General features: G+C 36.8%; 1 protein-coding gene across 1 annotated transcript in view; it reads left to right on the forward strand.

Annotated features, from left to right (window-relative positions):
- Positions 1 to 15,119, forward strand: part of LOC102586792 (kelch domain-containing protein 3-like) — an 18,597-nt gene extending 3,478 nt beyond the window's left edge. Inside the window, exons 4-12 of the mRNA XM_006345050.2 lie at positions 788 to 940; positions 1,057 to 1,209; positions 1,860 to 2,024; positions 2,162 to 2,341; positions 2,999 to 3,185; positions 3,303 to 3,513; positions 9,471 to 9,595; positions 14,472 to 14,516; positions 14,799 to 15,119. Of these exons, the coding sequence (XP_006345112.1) occupies positions 788 to 940; positions 1,057 to 1,209; positions 1,860 to 2,024; positions 2,162 to 2,341; positions 2,999 to 3,185; positions 3,303 to 3,513; positions 9,471 to 9,581 (1,160 nt within the window). The 3' untranslated portion in view covers positions 9,582 to 9,595; positions 14,472 to 14,516; positions 14,799 to 15,119. The remainder of the gene's footprint in view (positions 1 to 787; positions 941 to 1,056; positions 1,210 to 1,859; positions 2,025 to 2,161; positions 2,342 to 2,998; positions 3,186 to 3,302; positions 3,514 to 9,470; positions 9,596 to 14,471; positions 14,517 to 14,798) is intronic.
- Positions 15,120 to 15,441: the final 322 nt, after the last annotated feature.

Genomic DNA, 15,441 nt, shown 5'->3' on the forward strand with positions numbered 1-15,441 from the left:
GCAGACGCCCCAGTGAGGAGGTGCGAGGGGCTGGTGGTAGAGGGTACGCGGAGGGGTAGAGGTAGGCCTAGGAAGTACTGGGGAGAGGTGATTAGACAGGACTTGGCTCATCTTCACATCACCGAGGACATGACTCTAGATAGGAAGGAGTGGAGGTCGCGTATTAAGGTTGAAGGTTAGTAGGGTTAGCGTGTTGTCTTCCTTTGCGAGGGTGTGGGTTGGTAGTGTTTGTAGTAGTCCTAGCCTGGCACTTGTAGTTCTTGTCTGTGATCATATAGTCATATGTCGTTTACTGCGCTTCGCACCTCACAATATTTTCTTGATGTTATTGTCTCCGTTGTTGAGTATGCTATTTTTCTTATTGGATGTTATGTTTTATATAATGTTTCCTCTTCTCTTACTTGGTTTGGATGTATTTGAGCCGAGGGTCCACCGGAAACAGCCTCTCTACCTCCACGAGGTAGTGGTAAGGTCTGCGTACACTTTACCCTCCCCAGACCCCACTTTGTGGGATTCCACTGGGTATGTTGTTGTTGTTGTTGTTGTTGTATACAACTCTCAGTTTTCTTTTTTATAAAGTTTATACGGTTTTGAACATATCATATAGTATACTTTATAAAAATGGGTATATCTAATCTATATATTATCTCTCTCTCACTCTATTTATATACATGTGTGTGTGAGAGAGAGAGAGGGAGAGAGAGAGAGGAAGGGGGGAAAGAAGCAAGTGATCCTTGATGGTGGCTATTTCATAAACAAGTTCTTTTAATACTTTGTCATTTTTCAGAGACATTTATGTGGAAACGCATTGTGCCATCAGGCATTCCGCCAAGTAAACGCGAGAGCCATTCCTGTTCATCTTGGAACAATAAGATCATTATCATAGGTGGTCAAGACACATCTAGCTTTTATCAGTCAGATGTTCATATACTTGACACAGGTATTTAAGAAACTCGCTCATGAAGTTACATATTGAAAAAGTTAAAGTTGTATCATAGTTATTTTTCTAGTACTAGGTCTACATTCTATGACTATTTTGGCATCCTGTTTCTATAGATACCCTTACTTGGTGCAAGTTGAACACTACGGGCCAGATTTTGCCACCGCGAGCTGGGCATACAACCATTTCATTGGGCAGGAACCTGTTTGTCTTTGGGGGTTTCGCTGATAACCAGAGCCTATTTGACGACGTTTACGTGCTTGATGTTGGTATGCTATTTGTTAGATCATATAACTTAACTCTTTTCCTTTCAAAGAAAAATCAAACAGATGAAACTATTACACTGTGATGACTTCAGATAGAGCATTTGAGTAAATGCAATTACTTTTTCCTAAACCAAATATCCGGGCAAATGTTGGTCTAAATTTCTCTGTTGTGTCTGTCCTTGTCTGGAGAGGTCTCTTTATGTACGGGGTAACATAACATGTCTCTAAAATTTCAGTGCAAATTGCTCAACAATTTGGAGAAGTAGATCCAGTCTAGCAAACGACTAGTCTAGAGAAATTGATTAATTTCGCTATCTTTAATACATTCAACTGTATGAATTTTGGTTTAGCTCATCAAATTTGTATGGTCCCTCAACATCAAGGGGATACCTGTTAATAAACAAAATTATTATTCTATGATCATAGTGTTTCTACATTGTTTTGAAACATTTAGCAAGTGATGATTGGTGGATCTTAGTTGGCATTCATCATTGAGAGTCACAAAAGCTATGATGTATATTCAGGAAATAGATGCTTCTGTTAACCTCTAAACTGAGTTTCTACGACTGTGTTGTTTGTTGTGATTGTTGTGTATTAAAGAGATACATGATAGTCAATTGACTGTATGCTGTATCTTCTGAATGTCCATGCAGCTTCTGGTACATGGAGTGAGGTCATGCTCACTGGTGAGGGCCCATCCCCCAGATTCTCAGTAGCTGGGGATTGTTTAGATCCACACCTGGGAGGTACTCTTGTATTGATAGGTGGTTGTAATAACACACTTCAACCCTTGGAGGACATGTATTATCTACAAACAGGTCTATCATCGAGTCCTCCAACAAACCCACATTAGTTTTCATTGACTTCTACTTATTTCTGTTACACCATTTATTTAGAACTTTCTTGATATCCCTTTGATAAATATCTGAATCTTGTTTTCTGTTCGTATCACTAGGCATTGTTAGAGAGGATGAACGAGACGAAAGAAGGATAGCGAAATTGTCTTTGAGGAAGCAGCTGAAGTTAAAATGCCAGAAGCAACAAGCTTCAGCTTCTCCCTGCGGTAATGCTCTGGAACGATTTGATAATAACGCTAATGTTCATCACCAAATGCCTGTGAACTATACACAGCCAAGTGAGTAACTTTTTCATATGTTGTTGATTTTAGCTTGAAATTTCCCTCCTTGTACTTCCTGAGAATTGTCTTACTGAAGCCGCTCCTTGTTTATGCATCTATGAGTTGCCTTTATCTTTTTCAATATGATTTCTTTAATTATTTGTGGCCAGCCATTCCTTATCATTTTATTTTGACAAAATGTTTGGTAAGAGTAGACCTTAAAGACTGGAATAACTTGAGAGAGGAATGATCAGATGATAATTCATAAAGCAAGCCTCCATGTGGATACATACATACACTAGGTAGAGAGGGGTAAGGCTGCATAGACACCACCTTTCCCAGATCTCTCTTGTGGGATTACACTGGATATGTTGTTGTATATATATACAATACATCAACACAAAAATATTTCTTGTTGTTTCTTTGCTCTAAGTTATGGGCAAAGTTTAATATGGTGGAGAGAGTAGATACTGAACATGTTCACTTTTCTCTGAGTCTTTTTTTTCCAGGAAAAATAAAGTGTCCTAGCATGTCATATGTTGTCTGATAAATAGTATTTTTTTGTGTACTTTGTACAAGTGATAGTGTGTAGTGCATCTAATGCTTGAAGCAGGGAAACATTGGTGTTACAGGTGTTTTGAACTGACTTCTGAAGATGCATTGGTATTGTGGCAGGTCGGCATAATGTTTATTCAAACGAATACCAGACTCCTCTGGGGACGAAGACATTTCAAGCCAAGGTCACAAAGAGTTTTCCAAATGGCTATACCGTTGAAACTGTTATTGATGGAAAACGCCTTCGTGGATTACTATTTTCCACCAAACCAAGACCTGAACAGACTCCCTGTAATGATTCTATCAGGTGCATGATGATCTGATTTTCTAATTTTGATAGATAAGTGTAGCAGAATTTCAGTATTTATCAAAATTTTGGTTCACAATAGCCTTTTGGATTATGTTAATGTAAATTCAAAATCAGGAATACGGGAAATGGTGAAACTGATAGAGAAAAGCAGAATGGCGACCATAATTCTGTTAGAGAAGCTACTAGACCTTCAGAAATCAATGTGAGCAACTTCCAGCAAGCAGATGTCTTAGGTGGGAATGCTATCAGAAATGAGCCTCCAGTTGGAGATGCTACAGCTCAAATGAAGAGTCCATTCCCCTCTTGTGCTTCACCAGCCCATGAGGTTATACCTTCTTTCTGTGGAATAAATTGTTTAATTGTGCTATACCCATCTTAAAGAAGAATTTGTTCTAGTTCCAGACTTCCAGCTTGGTTGCACAAGAATACGGAATCTCCTTTCTCATTGGTTTGTACAGATCATTATTCTTATTGCACCTTGCATCATTTACTATATCATGGAATTAGTTTTAACATTTGACGTGCAACCATGGGTGATTTCAGCTAATAAACAACAATTTTAGGGCTTGCCACTTCCATTCAAAAAATTCAGATGAGATGGACCCCCAAGAGATTCAATCTTCATCCTCTTGAAATTACATGAGGAATTTGTGATGACCATTAGACTGTATTGCAATAATTCTATATACAAAGCATATAAGTTAGCAACATATCTGGATTACTTCAAGTTTGGTTAATGATATAGGCATTTATGACCAAGCTCTGATGTATTCTCTTCTTGGCAATTTGAGACATGCAGCAGTCCTCTTCAATCACATACTTAAGTTTGCTTCTAGCCTACAATAACTACACCTCAGTCCCAAACAAGTTGAATTCGGCTATGTGAATCCTCACATGTCCATTCAAGCTCAACTCATGTCATCATCATACCAAATAAAAATAGAAGTGAAAAATAAGTTCAATACAAACAAATAATAGCAACAGTGATAATATTAAAAGTTCTCTAGCAAGACTAAACCTATATCAACTAGTAGACAATCACCTATATGGATTTTTTCTTTGCCCTATCATTATCTATATCTTTATTGATTCCAAGAATTTGTAGGTCTTTCGAGACAGCCTCCTTCAATGTGATTTTAGATCTGCACTGTCCCTTTTTAACACCTTCATACGCCATAGTTTCACACTACCGGCCTGTGCATCTGTAGGTCGATGCATACCTACAAGATATGACCAAACCATCTCAAGTGACACTCTCTCATTTTATCCTCAATGTGCTACTTGCATCCTTTGGCATAGTCATTTTTAATCTTATTTTATCTTGTATGACCAGTTGACTGCACATCCATCTTTTTTTTTTGAGAAAGGTAACATTCGTATGTATTGACAAAAACCAGACATGGGTTGTACTGAAAACCATAATTACAACTTATCAACAAAACAGGATATCTGAATCTAAATTCTAAATAGGGCCAAGGATCTCAATAATTGACTCAGTATCCTCTAAGTACATCTGTTTACACCAGAAACAAAAAAGTTTGATACAGTTCAATTTGATCTTCTGAAGATCACTACTTTTGCTCTCAAAACATCTAGCATTTCTCTCTCTCCAGACTGTCCACCAGATACAGGCTGGGACAATCTTCCATCTATCTCTGTCTGAAGCTCCCCCACCTGCCTCTTCCCAACTGTAGAGAAGGTGCGTGATTCTGTTAGGCATAGTCCAAACAACACCCCTGAGGCTGATAAAAATCCTCCAAAGTTGAGTTGTTATCCTGCACTGTAAAAATAGATTGTCAACTGTCTCAACCTCTTCTCCACACAAATAGCATCTCGAGCACATAGAGAACTTCCTCTTCTTGAGATTTTCTTGTGTCAGGACTGCTTCTCTTGCCAGTAACCAAGTAAAACATGCCACCTTGAAAGGGGTTTTTGTTTTCCAGATCTGTTTCCATGGCCAATTTGGTGGTTGTTGGCCACCTTTGTTCAAAAACTTGTATGCTGAGTTCACCTTATACATGCCTTTGCTGTCTTTGTTCCACCATAATCTATCAACCTCATCCTTTGTCCTTTGAACTCTGCCAGAGCTCTGAAAAATTCTGTCACAGTTTCAATTTCCCAGTCATTAAAATTCCTTCTAAAATGGATGTTCCATCCTTGTTGTGTCCAACTGTCAGCTACACTCATTTGTTGATGTACTGCCAAAACATACAGTTCAGGGAAAAGATTTTTTAAACTAGCATGTCCCAGCCATTTGTCCTCCCAGAATGAGGTCTTACTTCCATTGCCTACCCTCACAGTTGTGTTATTTCTCAAAAAAGGCCAAAGGATTCTGATAGACCTCCATAGACTTGCACCATAGGGTGTAGATACCTCATTTGTCATCCATTTGTTCTCATCTCCATATTTAGCTTTAATTACTTTGCTCTAATGTGCTTGAGGCTCTTGTGAGGATTTCCATTCTGTTATTGATGGAAAACGCCTTCGTGGATTACTATTTTCCACCAAACCAAGACCTGAACAGACTCCCTGTAATGATTCTATCAGGTGCATGATGATCTGATTTTCTAATTTTGATAGATAAGTGTAGCAGAATTTCAGTATTTATCAAAATTTTGGTTCACAATAGCCTTTTGGATTATGTTAATGTAAATTCAAAATCAGGAATACGGGAAATGGTGAAACTGATAGAGAAAAGCAGAATGGCGACCATAATTCTGTTAGAGAAGCTACTAGACCTTCAGAAATCAATGTGAGCAACTTCCAGCAAGCAGATGTCTTAGGTGGGAATGCTATCAGAAATGAGCCTCCAGTTGGAGATGCTACAGCTCAAATGAAGAGTCCATTCCCCTCTTGTGCTTCACCAGCCCATGAGGTTATACCTTCTTTCTGTGGAATAAATTGTTTAATTGTGCTATACCCATCTTAAAGAAGAATTTGTTCTAGTTCCAGACTTCCAGCTTGGTTGCACAAGAATACGGAATCTCCTTTCTCATTGGTTTGTACAGATCATTATTCTTATTGCACCTTGCATCATTTACTATATCATGGAATTAGTTTTAACATTTGACGTGCAACCATGGGTGATTTCAGCTAATAAACAACAATTTTAGGGCTTGCCACTTCCATTCAAAAAATTCAGATGAGATGGACCCCCAAGAGATTCAATCTTCATCCTCTTGAAATTACATGAGGAATTTGTGATGACCATTAGACTGTATTGCAATAATTCTATATACAAAGCATATAAGTTAGCAACATATCTGGATTACTTCAAGTTTGGTTAATGATATAGGCATTTATGACCAAGCTCTGATGTATTCTCTTCTTGGCAATTTGAGACATGCAGCAGTCCTCTTCAATCACATACTTAAGTTTGCTTCTAGCCTACAATAACTACACCTCAGTCCCAAACAAGTTGAATTCGGCTATGTGAATCCTCACATGTCCATTCAAGCTCAACTCATGTCATCATCATACCAAATAAAAATAGAAGTGAAAAATAAGTTCAATACAAACAAATAATAGCAACAGTGATAATATTAAAAGTTCTCTAGCAAGACTAAACCTATATCAACTAGTAGACAATCACCTATATGGATTTTTTCTTTGCCCTATCATTATCTATATCTTTATTGATTCCAAGAATTTGTAGGTCTTTCGAGACAGCCTCCTTCAATGTGATTTTAGATCTGCACTGTCCCTTTTTAACACCTTCATACGCCATAGTTTCACACTACCGGCCTGTGCATCTGTAGGTCGATGCATACCTACAAGATATGACCAAACCATCTCAAGTGACACTCTCTCATTTTATCCTCAATGTGCTACTTGCATCCTTTGGCATAGTCATTTTTAATCTTATTTTATCTTGTATGACCAGTTGACTGCACATCCATCTTTTTTTTTTGAGAAAGGTAACATTCGTATGTATTGACAAAAACCAGTACATGGGTTGTACTGAAAACCATAATTACAACTTATCAACAAAACATGATATCTGAATCTAAATTCTAAATAGAGCAAAGGATCTCAATAATTGACTCGGTATCCTCTAAGTACATCTGTTTACACCAGAAACAAAAAAGTTTGATACAGTTCAATTTGATCTTCGATCTTCTGAAGATCACAACTTTTGCTCTCAAAACATCTAGCATTTCTCTCTCTCCAAACTGTCCACCAGATACAGGCTGGGACAATCTTCCATCTATCTCTGTTTGAAGCTCCCCCACCTACCTCTTCCCAACTGTAGAGAAGGTGGGTGATTCTGTTAGGCATAGTCCAAACAACACCCCTGAGGCTGATAAAAATCCTCCAAAGTTGAGTTGTTATCCTGCACTGTAAAAATAGATTGTCAACTGTCTCAACCTCTTCTCCACACAAATAGCATCTCGAGCACATAGAGAACTTCCTCTTCTTGAGATTTTCTTGTGTCAGGACTGCTTCTCTTGCCAGTAACCAAGTAAAACATGCCACCTTGAAAGGGGTTTTTGTTTTCCAGATCTGTTTCCATGGCCAATTTGGTGGTTGTTGGCCACCTTTGTTCAAAAACTTGTATGCTGAGTTCACCTTATACATGCCTTTGCTGTCTTTGTTCCACCATAATCTATCAACCTCATCCTTTGTCCTTTGAACTCTGCCAGAGCTCTGAAAAATTCTGTCACAGTTTCAATTTCCCAGTCATTAAAATTCCTTCTAAAATGGATGTTCCATCCTCCTTGTTCCCAGTCATTAAAATTCCTTCTAAAATGGATGTTCCATCCTTGTTGTGTCCAACTGTCAGCTACACTCATTTGTTGATGTACTGCCAAAACATACAGTTCAGGGAAAAGATTTTTTAAACTAGCATGTCCCAGCCATTTGTCCTCCCAGAATGAGGTCTTACTTCCATTGCCTACCCTCACAGTTGTGTTATTTCTCAAAAAAGGCCAAAGGATTCTGATAGACCTCCATAGACTTGCACCATAGGGTGTAGATACCTCATTTGTCATCAATTTGTTCTCATCTCCATCTTTAGCTTTAATTACTTTGCCCCAGTATGCTTGAGGCTCTTGTGAGTATCTCCATAACCACTTCAGTCGAAGTGCCTAGCTTTGTATTTTCAGATTTCTTACTCCTAAGCCCCCTTGCTTCTTTCCCCAAAGAACCTCGTTCCATTTGACCAAGTGTCGAACAGTAGAGACATTTTCCTCACTACATTACTGCAACACTCATCTTATGGATATGTTGAACTATAGCGGGACCAATATTCACTACCATATGACGTTGTTGGTCTTATAGCCATTTTGTAAAACTTACGTTACACTTAGGTAGGCATCCTTTTATCACATAACACTCCGATAGCACTCCATTTCAACCATCCGGTTTAATTCTATTAGGATCAACTTTATCTATCATTCCGTTCTCTTGAAACTACGAAACCTAGATATCTGAATTGTTTGCATTTTGGCCTCACAATCCATCTAGTCTCACCTTATCTTCACTCTTCTCATGCTAACTAAACTTGATGTGCATGTATAGTTATCTTAATACTCTTACTCTCTAAAGTGCTTCTCCATAGTTCAATTTTTTGATCGACACCCTTGCTGATTTCATTAATTAACTTACTATTCCATGGTACGAGGAGTTAGATAAGAAATATAGGATTTTTTTCTCGATATCAATCCTTCGATAAAACACTCAAACCGAGTAAGGAAGGAGGCCTTTGAGTTGATATTCAAAGGAGTTTGTCCTGGTGTGCTGCTTCTTTCTTGCCACAACTTATTGAGTCAAAAACTTCTCTATTCTATTTGTTTAGTTCATATTCGACTTTCTCTAGTGGCATTAGACATTCATTTATATTTCTTCAAATCCAGAGTGACCTGTGTCAAAAATCGACATCAACAAATAACATGCACCACTGTTCAAGCTTTTGGTTCTCTCTCTTCAAAGAAGTCGTTTTCCACTCTCTCTCTCTCTCTCTCTTTCTCTGCAGTAATGTGAAACAAAAAAGGAAGCATTTCTTTCAAGTTATGAATTTTAAAGTTCTGATTTTTTTTTCTAACCTCCACGTCTCTTTTCCTTTTTATAACTGGCCTTTATGAGTACCTGATCTACACACGGGGGTTGGTTTCTGAGTGAATCGACCAAAGAATTATAATTATCATTAGAGCTACATATTTCCCTTTGCTGCTGGTTTCTTGTCTTGCGTGATTTACCATATGTGTCTCTTTTTTTTAGCAAAATGGGTTATTTCTGAACTTTTACTTTGACATGATCTCTGATTAAGTGCCTCTATAGCAGGTTCGTGACGTGTCCGATGTTGTGAATTTGGAAAGTGGTATGCTTACTGATGCAGTAGATGGTGGTACTAAGGTCTCTAAGGAGAATTCTTCTGCAACCAATGACTCTTGAATCCTTTATTTAAGGTACATGTTGTATTCCCATGCTTGTCTTGTAAGATTTGATTTCTCGATAAAAAAAGAAGTGATACAATTGTTTGAAGTCAGAAAAATACCATTCTAATCCTGCGCTGTTAATTTTCAGACTTCATATGTAGTAAAAGACAAAATGTTACTGATTTTACTTCTATCTTGTTTTGACCAATAGTGTTTTGTATACGAAATTATTCTTTCAATCACTCAGTTTACTGAAGGAACTGTTGATGGTTAGTTTGAAATATTTCCTTGTTATAGAATCCGGAGCAATGTTCTCTTTTATTTGAACTTGCCTTTTTCATTAAGACGGCTTCACTCATTTTCTTCAAGTGTTTATGGCCTATTAAGGAGGTGTAAAATTTCATCCATGTGGGTAGATGCATTGTACTAGTTCATGTGATCAATGTGACTCCTTTTTGTTGGGCTCTGTAGGAAAATAATTTACAGATGTAACTTGCTGTGAAGTACCCCCTTAGCCTATTAAGCCTATCAGTTAATGGTGATTCCAGACAGTTTTCATGTTGTTTGTCAATATTAGGAGGATACACGTTTAGTTATAATATTCATGTTGGCTAACCAATTTTCTCTAATCAAAAACAAAAAGAGAGAAATTTAAAGTTGGTGTTCGGAGGGAGATAAGTGAAATTTGAGAATAAAATTTCAAAATTAAGTGCTAGGAAGTAGGAACCCTAATTGATTTTAGTATTAAAAAATTAACGGATGAAAGCTAATTATGATACTAATAGAGTCAATTCAAGAACTTAGATGACAGTGATCTAGACCTCTATTTCTCTATTTCGAAGTAATTAGAGACAATAGGTAGTGTGAGAAATATAGGAGAAAATTTTATTGAATTATTTATCTACATAACTACATTAAGCCCTATTTTATACACTACATGACAATTCTTCTCCTAGTAGAATATTATATACAAATCATATTCCTATTCCTATTCTAGGACTCCCCCTCAAGCTAGTGCATATAAGTCATATGTATCGAGCTTGCTACAAATGTAATTAATATGAGGCTCAGTGAGGGACCTGCTAAAAATATCTGCAAGCTGCTCTGATACTATGTAGATATGACCATTGGCCTTACTCAACCCCAAAAGCTATCTCATGAGGTGAGGATTGTCCACTCTAACAATTAGTACAGGTCTAACTGTCTTTTTTAATTTATGAATAAGAACCAAGATATCTTGTTAAAGTATCAATCTTGCCTTTTAAGAAGAATTGTTCTAATCTTAAGTAGCCAACATGCAAAGGTTAAAGAAGAGAAACTCTTGAATAATATTAATAATAATGTTGTTACAAAGAACAAAATTCACCCCTATGTATAGGGAAAACCTATCCCAAATAGCATGGGGTTTGAATCCTACGTTTATGGAAATAACGGATTGTAAAAACCTAACAAGGAAACCTTAAACTAGGAAAAAAAGTAAATTGATGTCACACTTGATCTCAAACTACCTAACAGAAAAGGAAAAAGTGTCCAATTTTTAACCAAAAAGCACATGCCTATTTTGCTGCAACTTGGGCATGAATTGGAGCCCCAAAGCTGTGTGCTTCTAACGGAAGCCTCTCTAACTCTATAAGGTAGGGGTAAGATCTGCATACACACTACCCTCTTCAAACCCCACTTGTGGGATTACATTGGGTACGTTGTTATTCTCAGCCCTTTTGGGCAGAAATTTCAGCCTTCTTTCTTGGGCTCCATCTGGGGCCCTTCTCTTGGTTTTCATGTAGGCCCAATTTTCTTCCTCTTAGATTTGAACTTGCACCATGAAAAACTTGTAGCATTTGGCCCACTCTTTGCCATATTTCTTGGGCTCATCTTCCACGATAAGCACCATCTCGATCTCTCTAGCTTCCAAAGCTTTATCCAAGCTCTTTAATGCAAATATGTCACCATGGATGCTACCATTGTCTCTATATTAGATAAGTCTACAGTACATGAGTTCAGCAACCCTTTCCTTTTGTGGCCCCAGTTCATTAGTATGCTTATTGTGGCATGAAGATGAAGTTGACTTTCTTCTGTAAAAACACAGATTCACAAAGATCTACTACTGTACTCTGAATCCAATTCTTCAGCGTAAAACTTTCTCATGCCATATGTGAACAGTGTTGTCTCTGGTTCAACTTAAATTCAAGCCCATGAACATCTTCTATGGGTAGTCTAAATTAATCATTGATCAGTATACAAAGATGTAGGACAATCTGGCGACAGCAGAACTAGATGGTGCTAGTTCCATGAAGCACAACTGTGGACGTCATAGCGTTATCTACCTTAGAGACAATTAAGATAAAATCTGTCATAGCCTCATAGCATAGCTGACAACTATTTTTTTTTGAGAATTGGTAAACATTGTATTCTTCAGCATTAAGGATATGCTGGGGACCTTTAAAAAATCAGAAAAGAACAAAAAGCATAATACTTACAAGGATCCTAAGAATTCTAAAAGTTGATAAAAAAGTTGATCTGAATCCTCTAATCCTATCTCTTTACACCAAAAATATAGAGATACAATGCAATTCCATTTAACCTTGTGAATGGAATTGGATATATCTTCAAAATTCCTACTATTCCTCTCCTTCCACACTGTCCACCAAATGCAATGTGGAATCAAATTCCACCAGGTCTTCTGTCTTTTGCTACCTCCTCTCCTCCTCTCCTGATCCAACAACTAAGTAAATCAGTTGTATGTTCGGGCATACTCCATTTCACTTCTAAAAAGTTGAGAAACATGGACCATATTTGTTCTGTGAAAGTACAATGTAAGAATAGGTGACTGTTAGTTTCCCCTGTCTTTCCACATAAAGAGCACCACAGAAGTATGATCTTTCTTTTCTTCCTCAAGACTTCATGTGTCAAGCATGCCTTTCTAATGACCAGCCAAGTAAAGCATTTAACTTTTGTTGGTGCTGCAGTCCTCCAGATATTTTTCCATGAACTCTGGTATTTGCTACTTTGCGAGTTGCACTCCTTTTTATATGCCCTGCCAACTGTGACGATCACATCCTTACTGTGTGACCATCTAACGACATCATTGTCAGTATTGGTGCCTGCAAAATCCCCCACTTCCTCCAACAATCTGGCTACTCTCTCTATTTCCCAATCATTTAGAAGTCTTCTGAAATAGAGATTCCAACCTTGTACTGTCCAGCAATCACTGATCATTGCCTCAGAATTGGTGCACAAAATAAATAGATCAGGAAACAGGTCTTTTAGGGGGATTTGTTTGATCCATACATCCCACCAGAATCTAGTTCTCCTTCCATCCCCCACCTTGATATGTAAATTTGCTTCTAACTTGGGCCATAAGTTTCTAATAGCTCTCCAAACCCCCGCTCCATAAGCATCCGTGCTTATGTTACTACACCAGAATCCGTCCTCCCCATAATTACATTTAATCAAATCTTTCCACAAAGCTTGCCTCTCCTCAGTGCATCTCCACAACCATTTCATCAAAAGACTGTTGTTATGCTTCCTCAAATCTCTTATGCCCAAGCCACCTTTATCTTTTCTATGCAAAACTGTCGCCCACTTGACCAAATTATTATGACAGGATTTGATTGTATTCTCTAGAATCTCGACTAGCTGCTCCCTCCACAGGGGGATAATATTGGCGGTCTCCTGCCTTTCCACAGCTTTATGATGTGTTCTTAATGTAGAACCCTCTTTAAATTCTAGTGACGTTTGCATGTTTCTAGCATTTAGATCTTGTCACAAATTACATGACAGTGGAATTTTCTGGTTCTGTCTGAATCAAGCTAATTAGTGTCCCTTATACAGTAGTAGGTTATTTCCATTTAAAATTGCTTAAGCTTCCCCTTCTTTTCATCTGATGCAAATAGTGTATTCACGTTTTGCTCATTTGAAATCTTCCCTTACCTGGAATCCAATCTCACGAGACTTTCAATAGTCAACATCACACAATGTTGTTAGTCTCCAAATCTCAGTAATAATTTCTGTTGACTTGTTAAATTTGTTAATGTGGAAGAATTTCTTATTAATATAACTCATGTCTGAAAGGTTTTTGGTAATTATTTTTTTTTACTTTTTGATAAGTTTTGTATTGTCTACAAAGATTAATGAAAACATTGATGTGTCTCATTGTTGAGAGATTGAGTGCCTTGCACGTATGCAATAGATCAACTATAGCAATTATTATTTTAGAAATTTAGTCTAGAAAAAAAAGATCAAGAAATGAATAGATTTTTCAAGTTTAGAAATGTTAGAAGAATAATTCAAAGTCTGAGTAGGCATTCAAATTTGTTTAGGATTTGATATTTATTTAATTCATGTCTAAATAATATAGGAATAGGTTGTCTAGTCTTAGCTAAATTAGGTTTTGCACATATATAGAGGTGTTGCTAGCTATTTTCTATTGTGAGAAGTAGCAGAGAATGTAGAACAACATTCAGAGATTTATGAGTTTATGACCATTTGTATTGTTACCCATTATTTGTTAATTACCCTAAGTTCCAGTTATGTGTTGTCTCTTGCAATATCTTACCTAGTCTGCTGAGGCAAATATGTCCTAGAAAAGCAGAAAAATGCTGCTATTTTTTTCGCTAAAATAACTAAAACACTTTCTATGGATAGTTACATATGATAAGGGACCTTGATTTTCATGGGAGTAAGATTACGTGATTTCTACCGGTCAGCATCTCTATCTCTGTTGGTTTCCCTTGGGATAGGAGCTTGGCTATGTGCTTCAGCTCTAATCTTTGCTTTGACGTCCTCTTCCTGATGATTTATGATTTATTTAAATTGTTGGCAGCACTACATGTTGTACTTGTACCTATAAGATAAGAACATGAATTGCGACATTGAATTGATTACTGTTCCATTTTTGGTGTGACAGAATCAAACAGCTTGGAAAAAGATTCTCTCGATCAAATTATTTGAGGTAATTTTACTACTATCCATTTAATATAGAGATGTATTATGTCTAAAGATAGACACAATTAAGTATGGATTGCCAATGTTAAGACTTGAAGATGCTTGTTCCCAGACTTCTTATTTTAGAAGTATTAGTTATGCTCCTTTAACAGTGGCAGTTCTCATAAAAATAAAAAACTTGGTGCATAGTTTGTCTAGTTCACCATAAATATATAGCAGCAGACTTTCTGCTCCTCAATAATATTGTGTTTATTATGTTAGTTCATTTTTGTTTTATTTGTTTTCACAGATAAGAATCAATGGAACACTGATCAGCCTTGCACAATTTTGTGGAGATGGTGGAGGGAATTGAACCACTTTATCTCTACAGTCTGCTTGAGGATATCACAGTTTCATTTTCCTTAGGTTTGATATTTTTGGGTAAAGATTCCCAATGATTTTATATGCAAAAAAAAGAAAGAAAAATCATATATAGACTGTGGTGTTGTGGTCACCAGCTTAGCTAATAGTAGAAGCTTTAGTGAATTCAAGGAGATAACTTTACCAATTTCCAGTCAAACTGTTTTTATTAACTATATGAAGTGCTTATCTGCCTCCCTGGCCTCTTTCATTATCATTTTTTGCACCTTCTACTTTCTGGTTTGGTTTTATTTTGGGTGAACTAAAATGGAATCAAATGATGTAGGGTAGAAGGATTAAGTTGCCCTTTTTTTAATGGCATTGATTTAGAACATCCTTAGCATAGTATATATATGTATTTTTCATCTAAAAAATTATATTTGTTTTTTTTATAATAGATTAAAAAATATCATGATTTTACAAGGAAAAAAATAGACAAAGGTTGATAATGTAGGGATAAAATAGATATTTAGATAAGTTAATTAGAATAAAGAGAAAAATGTGTTTTTTTATTCAAAGCTAAGGGAGAGATT

This window comes from Solanum tuberosum, unplaced genomic scaffold (assembly GCF_000226075.1).
Source record: "Solanum tuberosum cultivar DM 1-3 516 R44 unplaced genomic scaffold, SolTub_3.0 scf00062, whole genome shotgun sequence".
In the NCBI taxonomy this organism is placed as follows: domain Eukaryota; kingdom Viridiplantae; phylum Streptophyta; class Magnoliopsida; order Solanales; family Solanaceae; genus Solanum; species Solanum tuberosum.